This window comes from Phyllobates terribilis, unplaced genomic scaffold, assembly GCF_046119375.1.
Source record: "Phyllobates terribilis strain yellow unplaced genomic scaffold, ASM4611937v1 Scaffold_1__5_contigs__length_1240528914, whole genome shotgun sequence".
NCBI lineage: Eukaryota > Metazoa > Chordata > Amphibia > Anura > Dendrobatidae > Phyllobates > Phyllobates terribilis.
Genome location: NW_027362761.1, coordinates 229354796 through 229375233, shown reverse-complemented (window position 1 = coordinate 229375233; position 20438 = coordinate 229354796). Strand labels below are relative to the sequence as shown.

At 44.8% G+C, this 20438-nt stretch overlaps 1 protein-coding gene across 4 annotated transcripts in view; it reads right to left on the bottom strand.

Moving 5' to 3' along the window:
• Positions 1 to 20438, bottom strand: part of SYK (spleen associated tyrosine kinase) — a 383129-nt gene that overhangs the window by 153792 nt on the left and 208899 nt on the right. For all 4 annotated transcript variants that reach the window (XM_073671015.1, XM_073671017.1, XM_073671016.1 and 1 more), the window contains one exon: positions 1182 to 1320. In XM_073671015.1, the coding sequence (XP_073527116.1) occupies positions 1182 to 1320 (139 nt within the window). The remainder of the gene's footprint in view (positions 1 to 1181; positions 1321 to 20438) is intronic.

Here is a 20438-nt window from a genome sequence, read left to right as displayed (position 1 = left end):
CATCGATTTATACTGAGAGCTATAACTTTTTATTTTTTCTACTGATGGGGCTGTATTATGGCTTTTTTCTTGCGGCACAAGATGACATTTTCATTGATACTATTTTTATTTACATTCATCTTTTTGATCACGTTTTATTCCATTTTTTCTTCAGCGGTATGATGATAAAGCATCGTTTAGAAACTGTCAGTGTTGTACTGACATAGAAGCTTTTTACATCATACTTTAAGCATGGTGTAACCAGCTTGTTAGCTCTGGTGACCCGGTTGTCATCATGCTGTCATCGGGTCACCATGGCAACGATCGGCCCCTCGTGATGACTTTGCAGGGATGCCGATCGGAGAGCAGTATTTAGCGGGTGAAACCGCCGAGATCAGTGCGGGCACCACTCCTGGCAGTGAGTGCCGGGAGTCAGCTGTCATGTCAGCTTCTATGCACGCAAAATAGCCAGGACATATCCATACATCTAAGGTCGGTAAGTACTTACCAACCTGGACATATGGATATGTTCAAGGTCATGAAAGAGGTAAGGGGGTTGTCCCACGAACAAAGTACACTTTAATCAGCAGCCCTTGGAATAAAAATAAGTTTCACAGTTAAATGTGTTAAAAAATGTTCCTGTGTTGAGATAATCTTATAAATGTGTCCCTGCTGTGTACTGTGTAATGGCTGTGTCTGACCGTACAGGAACATGGTCTGATCATACCACATCTCCTGGGCAGGGGAGGAAGCAAACGAGAGTATACAGCCAGAAAAGCATGGGATTGCAGCTGCTGCTTTCTGTAGGGAAAATCATTGTCCTGCCTGTTTAAAAACTTGTTTTACCTCACAGAAAGAATCAGCTGTGATCCCCTGCTGTAATGTCTGCATACTCTTTTGATTCCTTCCCTGGCCAAGAGCTGTGGTATGATCAGACCATGAAGTTGAGCAGCTCTGCATGGTGAGACACAGCTATTACACAGTAGATAGTGTGGGCACATTTATAAGATTATCTTGGGACAGGAACATTTTTTAACACATCCAATTGTGGAACTTATTATTATTCTAGGATCTATTAAGACAAAAGGAACTTTGTTCATAAGACAACCCTTTTAACTTTCAAAACCAAACCATTACCCCTGAATAGAGTAAAACATTTTATTTCTTTTTAGCTTAGGTAATTCTTAAAAGTTCAGAAATACCTGCCACAAAGTGTCGAATTTCTTTCCTTCTGGTATTGACAGTTTTCCAGTCTTATCCCGATCAATGCGATAATGTGAAACCTTTCGATCATGAATCAAGCACAAAGCATACGATCCATTGTTGTCACGTTCTCTTATTCTAAAACAGAAAATACAATGGTATTGAAAGTATACTGTATGAAAAATAAATTGCTATTAAACAGCTTTTAATCAATATTACATTATTTTAAAAATCCATTTATATTAAAGGGATTGTCCACTACTTGGGCAACTACTACTTGGACAATCCTTGTTTGCCCCCAGCAAGATATTCATGTGGAAACTGGAGAAAGGTGGACGTAAATCCATGCTGCCAAAGGTATAAGATGCAGTAGGAGACCGTAGAGATGTAAATGCAAAATTGTACAATGACAGATCAACTCAATGTACTGCCAATGTCTTAGGTAAACTATGGCTGACCAATTCAACTCCCCCTGCTTTAAATGAACTCATATGAACTTTTTTGTTCAGAATAGTCACAATTTTTTCAGACATAAAAAAACTTTTTCCACTATATAATTTGATCAAATTGCCCTTTTTTCCAAAAATGTTTTATGGTTTAACATTTGTCTCGTATTGGTGGCTTAACACCTTGCATTGTTCATGCTTGTATGGTAGAACCAAAGCTGAACTTTGGAATCTTGCAAAAAACTGCAAAAAATGCAGCAAGAAAAGGAGCAAAAAAGAGATCAGGTGTGAACATAGCCTTATGAGGTCTCAGGCTATTGTGTACTTCAAGGATAAGTAGTATTATGGGCATCAACTTATGAAAGCAATAAATTCTCGCATCACATTACTATCATACTCAACTGAGAAACTAAAAATTAATCTTTGGAAGTTCATGCTTTTTTTCTCCACTATTAGCCCTACACATAGGGTAAGTTTGTCTTTTCATGCCTATTGATTTTACTGTATTGCTGCTCTTTCCTTTATCTACCTTACCCCCCTTTATTAGATTTCTATTAGTGATGAGCAAGCGTGCTCCCCACTGCTCGATACTCGATCGAGCTTCGGGGTGCTCGGGTACACTCATTACTCAATTGAGTATGGAGGGTGCTCAAATGCCATGCTCGAGTCCCCGCCTGTTAAACAGCCAATGAACATATGGGGATTGCCCACCATACACAGTAATGCCATAGTTATATTGGCTACAGGCATTACTGTGATTGCCCAGCCACATCGCTTCATTGGGTCTTATATAAGACCCGGTTACACGATGCTCGGCACACTCTCCCCCGGAAGCTGTTCAGGGAGAGTTGTTTTAGGAGGGAGAACTTATTGTACTACTACTACTGTATAGGTAGGGTTTAATATTGCTATTGCAGTAGTTGTATACCACTGCTGCACCAATTAAACAAAAGTCCTTTTAAGAGCTACATACTGTCCTTTCTCTAGTAAAACTACTATTACTTGCATTCAGTTTAGGGATAGCTGGTGAAGGAAGGATAATTTTGGATTAGAGGCATATAGGCAGGGTTTAATATTGCTATTGCAGTGCTTGTATACCACTGCAACACCATTAGAAGAAAAGTTCTTTTCAGGGCTACATATTTTCTTTTCCCTATTAATACTAGAAAAATTGCAGGTATATATTATATACCTAATTTAAAATGCACAAGGCGTGTGTTAAGGGACAGGGAAGTGGACGTGCTACAGATGGTGCACCAGAGGCCGAGGCCATGGGCCAGGTGAAACTGTGCCTGCTGCGGGAGCACAACAAACATGCTCATCCATGAGACATAGCTTCCTGTCCCACTTTGCATTGGGGCAGGGAACAGCACTCTTGAAGCCAGAATAGTCCAAACAGGTGGTCGGTTGGAGGGCAAATAATGCTTCCAGTATGTTTCCCAGCACCACCCTGTCTTCTACACGGTCCAGTCTCAATAGCCAAGAGTCTGAACCATATAATCCTAACTCTAATCCTCCTTCCTCCCACCATGGTGAGTCCCAGAAGACAAGTGATCCCATAGTAGGACACTCCGAGGAGCTCTTTACATTTTCATTTATTGATTCTGGTCGCTCACTTAAAGAGGGACTTGAGGAGATCGTGTGTAGTGATGCCCAAATATTTGAGCACCCGCAGTCAGAAGACAATGTGGGGAACGGCAATTTGTGTCTCAAGAGGTAGAGGATTATAAGAAACAGCTGCCAACAAGTGATATTGTTATTTCACCAACTCAGGAAGACCAGAGTGCAGAAGTGGAAGACGACGTGGTGGACGATGAAGTCACTGACCCAACCTGGGAAGGTGCCATGCAGAGCGAGGACAGCAGCACAGAGGGGGAGGGAGCCACTGCACCGCAGCAGGCAGGAAGAGTTGGTGAGGTGACCATAGTTAGGAGGCAGGCAACTGATCCCCAGAGCACCCACAAGCTGCAAGTTTCCAGGCCAAGGCTTAGGTGTTCCCCAGTCTGGAGCTTTTTTAAAGAAAGTGTGAACAATAAAAAAATGGTCATTTGAAACCTGTGCCATACCAAGATCAGCAGGGGCCTTACCACTATCAGCCTGACCACCACCAGCATGTTCAGTCATTAGTCATCAAAGCACCTGACTAGGTGGACCGAAAATCTGGGCCCACAATAAGTGTCTGTGGGTGACACCACTGCCTCTTCCCCTGTGCTATGTGCTTGCCAATTCTCTGTCCAGGACTCAGGTGTGGATGCCTCCCGCCCTGTGCCTGTCGTTGCATATTCGCAAGCACCATCAGCAGCCACATTCAATTCTTTGTCCCAGCACAGCGTTCAGCTGTCCCTACCCCAGACCTTGGAATGCAAAAGGAAATACCCAGCCACCCACAGGCCCATACACTTAACGGGCACATTTCCAGACTGATTGCACTGGAAATGTTTCCATTTAGGCTTGTGGACACTGAAGCTATCCGCAACCTCATGGCAGCATCCATCCCTCGGTACTCGGTCGCCAGCCGCCACAACCTGTGCCATGGCCAAAGCATTTACTGGGAAGGGCCACTTAATGACCGAGTCGTGGAGAAGTGCTTGTGGTAAGGGAAGCTAAATTTCCCTGACAGCACACTGGGTGAACCTAGTGGAAGACGTGACTGAGCCAGACCCTGTGCCGGCACATGTGCTAGCGACGCTGAGGATTGTGGGCCCTAGTTCCATCAGGATTTCCTCCACCTCCTACATAAGTTCCTGCACCCCCTCCTAATCCTCATCCTCCATTTCTGAACTGTCATCTCGGAGTACATCATCCATATCAGTCGCCAGCTGGAAGCACTGCAGCACTGCCTCGGTGAAGCGGCAACAGCCTCTGCTGAAACTAATTTGTTTAGGTGACAAACAGGACACTCCTGCAAAGTTGTGGAAAAGTATAACAGATCATAGAAATCTATGGCTCTCACCGTTGAACCTACAGCCAGGTAAGGTTGTGTGTGATAATGGCCGTAACCTGGTGGCGGCTCTGAAGCTTGGTAAGCTCGCACACGTACCATGCCTGGCCCATGTGCTCAACTTAGTGGTTCAGCGGTTTCTGAAACCCTACCCAGATTTGCCTGAGCTACTTGTAAAGGTATGCCCCATGTATATCCATTTCTGCAAATGAGCAGTGCTGCAGCAGCGCTAGCAAGTGCCAGCCCACTGACTAGTGTGCAACATGAACACGCACTGGAACTCCACATTGCATATGTTGGCAAGGCTTTATGAGCAGCAGAGGGCAGTAGTTGAATACCAGCTATAATATGCCCATCGGTATTTCGTTCAGCCTCCGCACATAGCAACCGACAAGTGAGCATGGATGTCTGACAACTGTGAGATTCTACAAAACATTGAGGAATCAACCAAGATGGTGAGCGGCAATGATGCCATAATCAGCACAACCATCATCTCATCTTTTCAGCACGGATTGAGTGATAATGAAGAGGAGACTGAGGAGGAGGAGACTGAGGAGGAGGAGGAACAGGAGATGGTTGCCTGCGCTACAGAGGGTACTACCCACAGGAGTTTCATCCCATCTTTTCAGCGTGGATGAGCTGAAGAGGAGGAGGAGATGGAGGGTTGTCCTCCTGGTGGGGACAGTGAATTCTTGCCAGTTGGGAGATTGGCCCACATGGATGCCTTTCCTCTTACCCTTGCATTAAACGCATTTTGGCCAACACTGATTACTGGTTGTTCACCCTTATCAAACAACACTACAAGGAGAACTTTCCATCTCTCCTTCCTGTGGCAGAGTGGGTTAGTAAAATGGTGCAATACCAAAAGGCCATAGTCGAACAATTAATACAAAAATTTCCATCTGACAATGCTGGAGACAGAGGTCATAGATCCTTGGGCAACCAAGGTGGAGAGATGAGGGAGGCACACACCAGGTCCAACAGAGACAGGTAAACACTACCAAAGGTCTGTGACAGTTTCATTAGACCCTCCCAGCGCCCAGGCCCTGATGCATGGGGTAGTTTGAAAAGGAGGGAAACGTTTTGGAAGATGGTGAAGGAGTACCTAGCCAACTGTACCAGCATCCTCCTTGATTCCTCTGTGCAGTACAACTATTGTTTATCCAAGCTAGAAACATGGCATGAACTGTACCCCTACGCCTTGGAGGTGTTAACCTGATAGCTTTTTGTCAGAGCAGGTTTTTAGTGCCACAGTGGGCATAATAATTGACAGGTGCATCTGCTTGTCAACTGAAAATGTTGACAGGCTGACTCTTATCAAAATGAACAAGGCCTGGATTGGCCCAAAATTTTTAACCACACCGGATGACAGCAGTGGAACATAAAGCCAATTCAAATGTTCCTTTTTGACTGTTGTATTCTCAGGAAACCCTTCCCATCCAAAAAAGGGTATATGGTTTATGGTTTCTTCTTTTTCTTTTCTTCCTCCTCTACCATATCAACAGGGTCATCATTAGAGATGAGCGATGTTCGAATCGAACTGTTCGCAAATCTCAAATTCGAGCTGTTTTGGGCGGTGTTCGAGCCGTTCGACGAACCCGAACGATTTGAAAAAAATCCGATTGTTCAAGGTTATGTTCGATAACTGTTCGTGCACCAAAATCGTAACTGGATTTTTTCACAGTAATGCTGATAATCATTGTTAACACACAGTTTGAGTGTACAGCGGGGCGGGGGGAGGGGTATGGGATGGATCTCTGCAGAAATAATGAAGATCTCCATTTTTTTTTCTCTTTCCCGCATTTACAGTGGGGAGGTGCAGTCTGTCAGCCTATCAGCAGCGCACACACAGAGCGAAGTGCTTTTTTTTCACACAAGCAAGGGCATGTGTCATTGGCTGTGTATGTCACATGTCCTTGCCCTATAAGACCCAGCCATTTTCCCCGTCGCCACCATTTTCTCACTGATGCAGCTGAGTGTTAGATGGCACCGCTGCTGCTGTGTGCGCGCTACACAGTATAACTGTGTGAATTGCAAGCAAATTTTATCTGAAATAGACAGATAGCTTGGGAGTAGGGACTAGTTCTAATTGCAGCCCTTTTGAGGGCTAGGTTACAGCATTTCCTACGACTTTTAGCAGACAGGTCTGTGCTCTTAAATAGACAGATAGGTTGGGAGTAGTGACTAGTTGTAATTGCAGCCCTTTTGAGGGCTAGGTTACATCAGTTCCTATCACTTTTTGCCAGGCAGGTCTGTTTTAGTGCTGTGCAAGTGCTTTTCACAGCATTTGGCTAAATCTAGCTAAGCAAATCCTTTTGGGCCTCTTGCAGTGTGTGTTAGTCAGTGGAGTAGCCTATCTGTCTTGCAAGCTACACCACCTGTGTATGTAATGCAAATTTTTTACTGCACCTAGCCAAGTAAAACCTTTTGGGCATATTAGCAGTGTGTGTTAGTCAGTGGAGTAGCCTATCTGTGTTGCAAGCTACACCACCTGTGTATGTAATGCAAATTTTTTACTACACCTAGCCAAGTAAAACCTTTTGGGCATATTAGCAATGTGTGGTACTCATTCTATTAGGCCATCTATATTAAGCTTCACCAGCTTTCAAATTACTAATAATTTTTAGCTGCATCTTGCCTGTAAAATAATTTTGGGCATAGTAGCAGTGTGTGGTACTCATTCTATTAGGCCATCTATACTAAGCTTCACCAGCTTTCAAATTACTAATAATTTTTAGCAGCATCTTGCCTGTAAAATAGTTTTGGGCATGTTGCAGTGTGTGGTACTCATTCTATTAGGCCATCTATACTAAGCTTCACCAGCTTTCAAATTACTAATAATTTTTAGCTGCATCTTGCCTGGAAAATAATTTTGGGCATAGTAGCAGTGTGTGGTACTCATTCTATTAGGCCATCTATACTAAGCTCCACCAGCTTTCAAATTACTAATAATTTTTAGCTGCATCTTGCCTGGAAAATAATTTTGGGCATAGTAGCAGTGTGTGGTACTCATTCTATTAGGCCATCTATACTAAGCTCCACCAGCTTTCAAATTAATAATAATTTTTAGCTGCATCTTGCCAGTAAAATAATTTTGGGCATAGTAGCAGTGTGTGGTACTCATTCTATTAGGCCATCTATACTAAGCTCCACCAGCTTTCAAATTACTTATAATTTTTAGCTGCATCTTGCCTGGAAAATAATTTTGGGCATAGTAGCAGTGTGTGGTACTCATTCTATTAGGCCATCTATACTAAGCTCCACCAGCTTTCAAATTACTAAAAATTTTTAGCTGCATCTTGCCTGGAAAATAATTTTGGGCATAGTAGCAGTGTGTGGTACTCATTCTATTAGGCCATCTATTCTAAGCTCCACCAGCTTTCAAATTACTAATAATTTTTAGCTGCATCTTGCCTGTAAAATAATTTTGGGCATAGTAGCTGTGTGTGGTACTCATTCTATTAGGCCATCTATACTAAGCTCCACCAGCTTTCAAATTAATAATACTTTTTAGCTGCATCTTGCCTGTAAAATAATTTTGGGCATAGTAGCAGTGTGTGGTACTCATTCTATTAGGCCATCTATACTAAGCTACACCAGCTTTCAAATTACTAATAATTTTTAGCTGCATATGTTAAACAGAATTCGGAGTCAGGTGGTGGGACAAGAGGAGGTGGAGGAAGTAGAGGAGGAGGAGTTGTATGTGGAAGGGCTAACATCTGCAAGGTCCAGACGGTCGGCAGCACCAAGGCGTCAGGCATGGGAGGGTGGGGGAGAGGGATTAACCAGGGCGCATGGTAGCAGCCACACTAGTGAGGAAGGTGCAGGAGCCCAGGAAGAAGAAGTGGAGGACGAACTGGCGATGGGCATGGAAGACTCATCAGATGAGGGAGACCTTGATAACATTTCTGTTGTGCGAGGTTGGGGGGAGAGCGCAGAGGAAGGAAGCATGATTCTTACCTCGCCACCAACACAACAGGGACTTGGTGCTCCTGGATGCGCAAGACACATGAGTGCCTTCTTGCTGCACTACCTGCAACAAGACCCTCGAATTGTCAGAATTCGAAATAATCCTGACAACTGGGTTGCCACACTCTTAAATCCCCGGTACAAAAGTAAATTTGCCGAAATAATTCCTGCCATAGAAAGGGATTCACGCATGCAGGAGTATCAGCAGAGACTGTTGCAGAATCTTACATGTGCTTTTCCACAAAACACCAGTGGTGCACGTAGTGAATCTCACAGTTCTAACTTGCCAACCGTGGGACTGTCGAGTCTTCAGCACTCAAACCGTAACAGAAACACAGTATCTGCTGGTAACAGCAATTTTGCGGAATCCTTTCACCACTTTTTTAGCCCATCCTTTGCAAGGCCACAGGAGACAAGAAGTCAGACACATAGTCAACGCCTAGAGACGATGGTACAGGAGTATCTCCAAATGAACATCGAAGCCATGACTGTGTCACTGGACCCTTGCTCTTTTTGGGCTTCCAATCTGGATAAATGGCCGGAGCTCTCCACTCACGCCTTGGAGATCTTGTCATGCCCCGCAGCCAGCGTTCTCTCTGAACGTGTGTTCAGCGCTGCTGGTGGTGTGCTGACAGATAAGCGCACGCGGCTGTCCACTGACAATGTAGACAGACTCACGTTCATAAAGATGAACAAATCATGGATCCGCAAGGACTTTTCTACCCCTGTGTCATCCTGGGGAGAGTAAAAGCTTGAGGATTTGTTAAAATCACCTCACCAACTGTTTTAAGCAACTCTGGGGCAATTGATGCCACTTAAGTGGTGTCTGTACCCCAAATTTTTGGAAAAAATGGAGACTCTTTTTGGAGTCCCCTTGCTGTGTTTTATGTGACGTTGGCATCGTCAATTACAGGTGGGTTGGGACTCCCCCCCCCCCCTTTTAACTACATACACTATGGCTTGGGGTAACACAGATGGTTGAGTCTGAAGAGCTGTTTGCTCAGAGGTCTGCTCCAAAGCTTCAGTGTCTGCTTGTCAGCGTAGTAACCCAGCAGCGAAGCAAGCTGCACCGCCTGTGTATCTAATAATGATTCTTAACTGCATCTAGCCTAGGCAGACTGTGGTGACCCCCAACCAAACCCAGACGCTCAGCCCCCTACCGCCCCCCTTTCTTTGACAATACAATCATGTAACTCTTACAACTGGATGGGTGAGGATCGGTCACAGCTTTATTAACTGTTTATACTCATTACATTAGAAAGGCATTTTATTTCTAAAATAATTCAGCTTGCTGCAGCATGCCCTGTGTCTCCAGACTCCACAACGGCAAGTTGGCCCACAAGTGTAACTCTCCAACATGTCCTTTCTATTTCCAGGCCACGGAGGATCTTGCGTACTCGTATGCAGGACTCTGACCCCCATCCATCACTCTTAACGCTTGTTCCACTCCGTCCTGGAGACCTGACAGGAATATGTCCAGTCCAATATCCATTAAGTGAACACAGTTGGGCCGTATGGGGCCTGCTTTATCTCCTTCCAGTTGTCCGCCTCTGTCTCTTATAAATTTTGCCATCCAAATATTTATTAGCCGCCTTGTACGTTCGATGGCCGTGATGTCTCGGGCACCTTGCCATACCGCGCTCGGCACAATCTCTGACTATTTTTGTGAAAAATTCTCTGAAGCGCTCAGTGTCTAGTTTCATTATTGCCATTAGTTATGCGCTCTTGTGATAACCTAGGTCGTTTCCCCCAGCCTGTATAACTAAGATGACCGGACCTCTTGCCTCTCTCGCTACCTTGATTACCTCCATTAGTACCTGTGGCCATTGCAGGCCTCTAATACCTCTCCAGTTCAAATATGGGTTATGAAACTCAAATTTCCTCCTGCCTGGGCAGACTTTTGCCCTTTTTTCTGCACAATATATATACTAGTGGCCTATCACCCACACTGTTGGCTTAGCGTCACTTGTAAATGAAACAAATCACGTTAGGATAACAAGTCCGGTCTTATGTATCTCGCCAAACACGTGGATCGCCATCTCCCTATCCTCTGAACTTCCGTCTATGACAGTCCTGCTCTTGCTGCTTCCGTGGCCGCGCCTATGCGGAATGAGTGTGTCCCATAATCTTTGGGGTGGTTCCCTGCCGATGTTATGCATTTATTAAATATAGCTTGGAACTGGTATCTTGATAATGGCATTCCATCAATGTGTGATAGGAAGAAATTACTTTGTGATCTGATGGTTATATATGTTTTTACTATTGTTACCCGACTCAGCGTACCATTTGTGGGTTGTAGAAGTACCCAAGTGCCCCGGCCCGCTGGAACCGTTTTCGATTTGTGTATGCGTAGACGTATTGCATTATTGGCTATGACTACGTCCTGGTGTAATAAGCCTCCACTGGTGGTAATTTTGGATTGAGGGACTAATTTGCTTATGCATAGTTCCCCGAAGAAGGCGATCACAAATACAGTAGACAGTAGTGTTGCTTTGAATTGTGAGTATAATGTTAATGGTGTTAGGGATATGATGTGAGAAATCAGTTTTAGTGACACGGGACGGGATGTCTACACTCCTGACTTGGCTGACCCCTTTTCCACCCTTTTATGGATTGTCTGATGATGAATTTCTTTGTCACATGTCCCCAATTCAGTAGTTGGAAGTGAAATGCTACTCCGGTCAGTCACCACTGCGCTGACGCCCCTGATATGCCCCTCATCATTAGCTGGTGGAGAAATTCTATGGTGACTTGTAATCTGGCTTGTTCACATTGGTCAACGCGTCTGCCTGCTACTAGTCGTGTCCACTGTTCCCATGCCTTACCGTATGCTTGCCACATCGACGGGGCAACTGACGCTCTGATTAATGGCATCAACTATTCTCCGCTAGATCCCATAGGGAGGCTGGGCAACTGTTGCCCGATGGGTGGACGTTGGGGAGGAGCTGTGAAAATCTGCCAATTGAATTGTGATAAAGCGTTAGCAGCAGCGTTAGACCCCTCAGCATCGTGGCTAGCGCGGACCCATACATTGTGTTTTAGGCACAGGAATGCTAGCCGGCATAGTAGGCCTAGCACTGGGAGAGACGATGATGCCATATTATTAATGAAGTGCGCTAGGCTGGTGTTTTTTGTTATGAAGAGTATATTTTTGTTAGCCAGGCGCGCGCCCCATATTTCTATTGCTACCACTATTGGAAACAGTTCCAGGACTGTCTGTTTTTTTGTCAGCACTTGTTCTGCCCAATACGGAGGCCATAAGCTTGTGCACCATTGGTTATTTAGTATCGCTGCATATCCGCCTGATTCTGCCGCCCCGGTGAATAATCTTAGTTGAATGTTGGACTGTTCTGCTGACATAAATAACGTGTGACCGTTGAATGATTATAAGAAGGTTTTCCACACCTCTAAGTCCGCCCGTAGCTGCCTGCTGATTCTGATTGTATGACTCGGTTTAGATGCCCCTTTTGTTGCGGGCGATAAATGAAGAGAAAAAACCCTTCCGACTGGCATCACCCAGCTCGCAAACACAAGGAGACCTAGTAATACTTGCATCTGCTGTAGTGTTACTTTCCATACTGCGCAAAAAACCTAGATCAGGTGTAATGTTTTGGTATTTTTTCCCATGGGAGGCGGAACAACCTTGCTGTGGTGTCGATTTCGATGCCTAAGAACGATTTTTTTTAGTTGTTGGGCCTATGTTTTTGGTTGGGCATAATGGGACTCCAAACCGACGGGAGATGTTTGTGAATTCGTTGAGAAGGGGCAGCGAAAGTGGATGACCAATCGCCACATGGCAGAAAAAGAAAGGAAAAAATCAGCTCACCCACCTAGAAGATCAACAGCACGGAGCCAGGAGTGCTACCAGATGAACATGAGGAACCAGGAAGATCCAGCTGAACAAATCTTCTAAAATCCACTTTTTATTGGGTCATCCAAAAAATATTTTAAAAGTCCACCTTGGAGAAGAACAGCAAACGCATTTCGAACTAAAGGTTCTTAATCATTACATAGCAAAAAAACAGCAAGGAAGTGGTATTTATATGTCATGTCCTGCTATGCACCTGTTCAAGGCTGAGTTAATCAGAAATGTAAACACACATACCATGTTAAAATCGTATAGCATAGAAACAATGCATATAAATGTAAATAATCCAAAAGAAAAAGAAAAGAAAAAAAAAGGAACATATACAGTACAGACCAAAAGTTTGGACACATCTTCTCATTTAAAGATTTTTTTGTATTTTCATGACTATGAAAATTGTACATTCACACTGAAGGCATCAAAACTATGAATTAACACATGTGGAATTATATACTTCACAAAAAAGTGTGAAACAACTGAAAATATGTCTTATATTCTAGGTTCTTCAAAGTAGCCACCTTTTGCTTTGATGACTGCTTTGCACACTCTTGGCATTCTCTTGATGAGCTTCAAGAGGTAGTCACCGGAAATGGTCTTCCAACAATCTTGAAGGAGTTCCCAGAGATGCTTAGCACTTGTTGGCCCTTTTGCCTTCACTCTGCGGTCCAGCTCACCCCAAACCATCTCGATTGGGTTCAGGTCTGGTGACTGTGGAGGCCAGGTCATCTGGCGTAGCTCCCCATCACTCTCCTCCTTGGTCAAATAGCCCTTACACAGCCTGGAGGTGTGTTTGGGGTCATTGTCCTGTTGAAAAATAAATGATGGTCCAACTAAACGCAAACCGGATGGAATAGCATGCCACTGCAAGATGCTGTGGTAGCCATGCTGGTTCAGTATGCCTTCAATTTTGAATAAATCCCCAACAGTGTCACCAGCAAAGCACCTCACACCATCACACCTCCTCCTCCATGCTTCACGGTGGGAACCAGGCATGTAGAGTCCATCCGTTCACCTTTTCTGCGTCGCACAAAGACACGGTGGTTGGAACCAAAGATCTCAAATTTGGACTCATCAGACCAAAGCACAGATTTCCACTGGTCTAATGTCCATTCCTTGTGTTATTTAGCCCAAACAAGTATCTTCTGCTTGTTGCCTGTCCTTAGCAGTGGTTTCCTAGCAGCTATTTTACCATGAAGGCCTGCTGCACAAAGTCTCCTCTTAACAGTTGTTGTAGAGATGTGTCTGCTGCTAGAACTCTGTGTGGCATTGACCTGGTCTCTAATCTGAGCTGCTGTTAACCTGCGATTTCTGAGGCTGGAGACTCGGATAAACTTATCCTCAGAAGCAGAGGTGACTCTTGGTTTTCCTTTCCTGGGGCGGTCCTCATGTAAGTCAGTTTCTTTGTAGCGCTTGATGGTTTTTGCAACTGCACTTGGGGACACTTTCAAAGTTTGCCCAATTTTTCGGACTGACTGACCTTCATTTCTTAAAGTAATGATGGCCACTCGTTTTTCTTTACTTTGCTGCTTTTTTCTTGCCATAATACAAATTCTAACAGTCTATTCAGTAGGACTATCAGCTGTGTATCCACCTGACTTCTGCACAACACAACTGATGGTCCCAACCCCATTTATAAGGCAAGAAATCCCACTTATTAAACCTGACAGGGCACACCTGTGAAGTGAAAACTATTTCCGGTGACTACCTCTTGAAGCTCATCAAGAAAATGCCAAGAGTGTGCAAAGCAGTCATCAAAGCAAAAGGTGGCTACTTTGAAGAACCTAGAATATAAGACATATTTTCAGTTGTTTCACACCTTTTTGTTAAGTATATAATTCCACATGTGTTAATCCATAGTTTTGATGCCTTCAGTGTGAATGTAGAATTTTCAAAGTCATGAAAATACAGAAAAATCTTTAAATGAGAAGGTGTGTCCAAACTTTTGGTCTGTACTGTATATAATAATAATCTATAAATGATCACTCATAATGATACATCAAATCATGTCTGATGTTTAAACCCGCTGGTACACGTGTATTTAAAGTATAAATCCACCAACTTTCTCTATTAAGGAGCTTTCTCCTATAATCATCCACCAAATCTCCACCAATCGCCACAGCCCACGGAGGGGCCACCACAGTCAGTGAATCCTTCCTTATTTAGTATAGAGTCTACCAATACTTTGGGCGTATTAGCCCAGCTGCGAAGCAAGCTGCACCGCCTGTGTATCTAATAATAATTTTTAACTGCATCTAGCCTAGGCAGAGTGTGGGGACCCCCAACCAAACCCAGACGCTCTGCATCTAACCCAGCCAATCATTTGATAGTATTGCTAGTAGCAGAGTCACATGGGCTCTAAACCTTGCATAGCCTGTGCATTTTTTCAGATCGATAAGGATGACCCAACTCGTGTTGTCTGTAACATTTGTCACCAAAAGCTAAGTAGAGGCCAAAAAATCCATAGTTTGAGTACTTCATGTATGAACCGTCACATGGATATCAAGCATAAGTTGCAGTGCGAAGCTCACTGTGCTACAATGCGGCCTAGCGGGCCGGGACAACCACCATCTGCCCCACCTGTGTCATTCTGGGGAGACTAAAAGCTTGAGCATTTTTGAAAATAACCTCACCAACCATTTTAAGCAACTCTGGGATAATTGATGCCACTTAAGTGGTATCTGTGCCACAATTTTGGGAAAAAATGGAGAGTCTTTTTGGAGTCCCCTTGCTGTGTTTTACATGACGTTGCCATCGTCAATTCCAGGTGGGTCGGGGCTCCTCCCCCCCCTTTTAACCGTAAGAAACTACATACACTATGGGTTGGGGTAACACAGATGGTTGAGTCTGAAGAGCTGTTTACTCATACTATAGCCTGGGAATCAGAGGTCTGCTCCAAAGCTTCAGTGTTTGCTAGTCAGCGGAGTAGCCACCGCCTGTAGATCTAATTACAATTTTTTTTTTCAAATTCAAGTTTTTTTTTATTTTTGTGTTGAAAAAGTACAAGAAAATACAATATACATAGTAAAAGGGGTAGTATAACTATACATCTATGCATAAAGACAGTACATTGGGGGGTACAGGGAGGGTTTTCCATCAATATCCAGATCAAGCATGTATTTTTCCATATGAAAGATAGAGAGAGAGGGAGCGGACCACGGCAGACCACCAATCAATAGAGTGCGATTATGATCATTGTTGTGCCGACATCACGGATAACTTTAGTTGGGGGCTAGATGGTAGGCATCAGAGTTTTGCAAAACAATCCAATCCCTCCAAATCACACAGTATCTATCAACATCAGCCGGTGAGATGGCAATCAGATGCTCCATCCTATTAAGGAGGGAGATCTCCGCAAACCATTCCTCCACAGTGGGTGGGTCTCTGCTTTTTCAGTGTCGTGGAATGACATTCTTAGCCGCCTGTATTAGGTAGCCTATTGATGACCCTACGTTTACTTATTGGTAACATTGATAAAAGAAGGGCTTCTGGCGTATTAGGGATAGTCAAACCAGTTATTTTTTCAATCATGCGAACCACCTTTGCCCAAAATGCATTTATTATAGGGCATGCCCACCATATGTGTGACATTGTCCCTTCCCCCTCCCCACATCTCCAACATCTATCTGAGACCACTGGATACCATCTATGAAGGACTGCTGGTACCCGGTACCATCTAGAGATAATTTTGAAGGAGGTTTCCTGAGCTTTGGACCCTATTGAGGTTTTATGTGTTAGGAAGAAACATTTATCCCATTGTGAGTCAGAGAAGGACTTCCCCAGTTCCCTTTCCCATGCACCGCAGAATCCTGGCCTATTGACAGTTACCTGGGCAATGATGAGATTATACAGTAGGGAAATGGAGTGTGTAGGGGGTGACAATGATAGGCTCAATTTTTCAAAGTTTGTGAGATCTCTATGAAGATGTGTGCGCTTCTTCACAGTTGAATAGAAGTGTTGTAACTGGCTATATTCAAAATTAGCCTTCGGGGAAGTGGCTCTTCCCTGTAACAAGTCATTGAGGGGGAGCAGCAAAGTATTGGAGATGACATGAGAAAATAATATCGGATGGGATTTATTTGAATCGAGAAATCTATTTGCAGATAGTCCTGGTGGGAAATCTGGATTATCTGAAATCGGGAGCAAGGGGCCCTGGGGGTCGATTGAGGATAAGCTTTTTTTTTGGGATCTCAAAGCCAAAGCAGTGGCATAAGTACTATATGACATGAGGCCAAGAGAGGGGACAATTAAATGGGCGCACCATGGGAGAGTGGTAAGAGCTTTAGGACAAATGGATTGAGCTATTTTGACCCACAATTTCCCCTCCGAATGATGGAAGAAGTCCAGGATTCTAGCGTGTACTGCTGCCATGTAATACCTTCTACAATCCGGAAGGCTAAGGCCCCCCTTTTGTTTGTGTCTGATCAGAAAGTCCCCCCGAATGTGTGGACGCCCACTTGCCCCGATAAATCTGCAAAAGCTACTGCGTAGTCTTTTCCAAAAATTTGAGGGAATTACCACGGGAATGGCTTGGAAGAGGTATAAGAGTTTAGGTAGGACGTTCATTTTTAGTATATTTATTCTGCCGAACCAGGAAAAATCCTTCACCGTCCAAGAAGTAAGATCTCTATGGAGTTATTCAATAAAGGGCCCAAAATTAAGATAAAATAGACGGGAGAGGTCTCTATGAATACGAATTCATAAGTATTTGATACCCTGTGAGGGCCAGGCAAAGGGAAAGTTGGACTGGATGGAATCCTGTATGGATTTGGGGAGGGAGACATCGAGGGCCTCAGACTTCACTGCATTGATTTTAAAATTTGACCATGTACCAAAGTGATCTATTTCAGCCATAACAGCAGTGATGGATATATGTGGCTGAGTGATATATACTAGGACATCATCAGCAAATGCAGAGCACTTGTACTCGGTGCCTCCCACCTCAATCCCCCTAATATTGGGGTTATCGTGAATTGATGAGAGCAGGTGCTCCATCACTAGGATGTATAAGAGAGGGGACAGAGGAAATCCCTGCCTTGTCCCATTGGTGATTATGAAAGGTGATGATATTGTTCCATTTATCTTCAGCCTAGCTGACGGATTGCGATACAGGGCCATGATTTTGCCTATAAAAGGGTCCCCTACCCCAAGCTTTATAAGAGAATAATATATGGCATGCCAGGAGACTCTATGGAATGCTTTCTCAGTATCCAACGAGAGTATCTAATTACAAATTTTTAACTGCATCTAGCCCAAGCAATACTTTGGGCCTAGTAGCAGTGTCTGCTAGTCAGCGGATTAACCCAGCTGTTAAGCAAGCTACACCACCTGTAGTTTGGACACTTAATTTTTTCAAAGGAAATGGTTTGGGTCTCCGGGACACTCAGTGAAGAGCATCGGGGAGGCACCCCAAGGCACAGGGGCTGGGACTGGCGGTAGGACGCCTTGCGGTGGACCACCAAGCTCGATCCTTATAAAAGCTTTTTAACTGCAGCAGCTTTAGTGGACGCTACTAGAGCTGGAACTCTTTTTTTTATTTTATATAAAAGTACAAAAACACAAAAACAAAACGCAAATATAAACCACAAATACAAACATTATACAAGAAAAACAAAAAACCCCAGCAAGACATAGCCCAAATCCAAAAATTATATAGAGTCCAACAAACTAACACATGACACTTGACACGAAACACAAGACACAAAACGTCTTCGTTCTTTCCAAAAGACCCCCCAGCAAGGGAAGACCTTCCGTACCTACCAGCCAGGCCACGCCCTAAAGCGCACAAGACCCCTAACATCCGCAACATTCATACCTGCACATTCACACCTAACCCCAAAAAGGAAAACTAAATAACCGGCCCACCGCAAAAAATAAGAGATGGGCCACCTGGCCAAAACTAACACTACACACAATTTTTTTTTTTTTTTTTTTTCCCCACCACCATTTTTAAACACCCAAGGTCCCACGAAAGTCTGTGGCCATTTACGCGCAAAAAGGGTCCCTTTCCCGCATCCCGCAGGATGTCCATTTTTCTTTTTTTTTTTTTTTATAAAAACACCCCTTCCCCCTCCCCCCCAAAACCCCCCACCCAACCTAAAACTACATCCCCCCACGCGCAATACACATATATATACATATAATACACATATACATACAATACACAACATAAAAAGTCTGTTTTAACACTTAGCAGTAACATGATAATTTCAAACCACAAAGAACCAACCATAAATCAAAAATCAGACCCAAGTTCAGTGCTTGCAAGCCCTATATTCCGATTCCAATACCGCAAAACAAAAAACTACAATGTGAGGGGAGCAGCCCACCACCAGGAAACTGGAGACTACAGAGGCTCTCACCCTAATCTAACACACAACACCCTGTCCCTCCCTATTAAAGAAAAGAAAAAACCTGTCCCTAGCGCCCTACCAATCTTTCCCTACCTGTCCCTACCTGTCCCTCACTGACCCTCACTACTAACCTAATACTAAACTACCTATCCCTGATGACTGTCCCTGTCTGTCCCTCCCTGACTCTACACAACGACCTGACCCTACAAAAAAAAAAAAATATAAAGTATAGAAGGAGATTAACTCAACCTATCACAGACATGCATAACCTAACTCTCCCTAGGGCACATTGAATGAGAACCCCCTCCATAGAAGGGAAGCCCTCCCTGCACCCAGCCTCTCATACTCCAGCGAGCGCACTTTTGCCAGGTCACCCAGGATGTTCCTAATCACCTCTTCCCGGGGGAGGGCTTTCTGCTGGGTGGACACTAAGCACCGTGCGTTCCACGTGTAAAACCTAGTCACTAAGCTAACTAAGAAAACAGTGCCCCGATCTCGGCCACCCAGGGACCTGAATGCCCCATAGGCCCACTCCGCATAGGAAAGGCCTGCCAGCCTGGGCCAGCCAATGGAAGCACCCACCCTACTGTAGACCTCTGTATTAAAGGGACACCGAAGCAGGAAGTGCTCCATGCTCTCAAGCATGCCGCCACACTCCTCGCGGGGACAATCCCGGTCATCAGAGTTCCTGTACTTCAGGTTGTCCCTCACATACAGTCTCCCATGGAAGCAGCGCCAAGCCAAGTCCCAAAACTTCAAGGGGATCCGTTTAGAGTTCAATAACCCAAGCCCTACCTCCAGATCCCGGCTTGGGCAATCCTTGAGCGCCAGGTGCTTCTGAAAGTGGGTCAACAGGACCCTATTGTCAAGTAACCTCCTTGACAAGGTCCTGATCTCCCACACTCCCAGACCCCACCGACGGATCACCTTCAGAACCGGGGTAGCATAAGCCGGAAGATGTCCATGAGGCGTTCGAAGGTCCTTCACCTGCCCTCCTGTCTCCCATTCCTGGAAGAAAGGCCGAAACCACCCCCTACAGGAGAATACCCACGGAGGAGCCCTCTCTAACCAGAGGTTGGCGATGTTTGCCTTAATAAAGGTGTTTACTAGGAACACCACTGGGTTGACCATACCCAACCCTCCCAGTCTCCTCGTGCGGTACGTGACCTCCCTCCTGATTAGGTTCAGCCTATTCCCCCATAATAGTTGAAAGAACAGGCTGTAGACCCGTGTCCAAAGAGGCTCTGGCAAGATGCAGACACTGCCCAGGTATATTAGTAAAGGAAGCAAATACCCTTTGGCCAGGCTAACCCTTTCCCTCAGGGTCAGGGACCAGCCCTTCCACTGATCCACCTTCTGGGCGGCAATCTTAAGTCTGCCCTCCCAGTTTTGCTGGGGGTAGTCCCCCGGGCCGAAACTGATGCCTAGTATTTTTGCTGTGGCCTGAGGCCCTGGAAGAGTGTCCGGGAGATCAAAACTAGGATCTCCCCCTCCCAGCCAGAGACTTTCACACTTATCCCGGTTGATCATGGACCCGGATGCCACCGAGTAGCGCTCAACCTCAGACATGACCCAATCTGCCTCCCCTCTCGAGGTTACAAAAAGGGAAACGTCATCGGCGTACGCCACTACCCTCAAGGTGGCATCTGGCTCCACCTGGTCCATCCCGACTCCCACCAACGGTC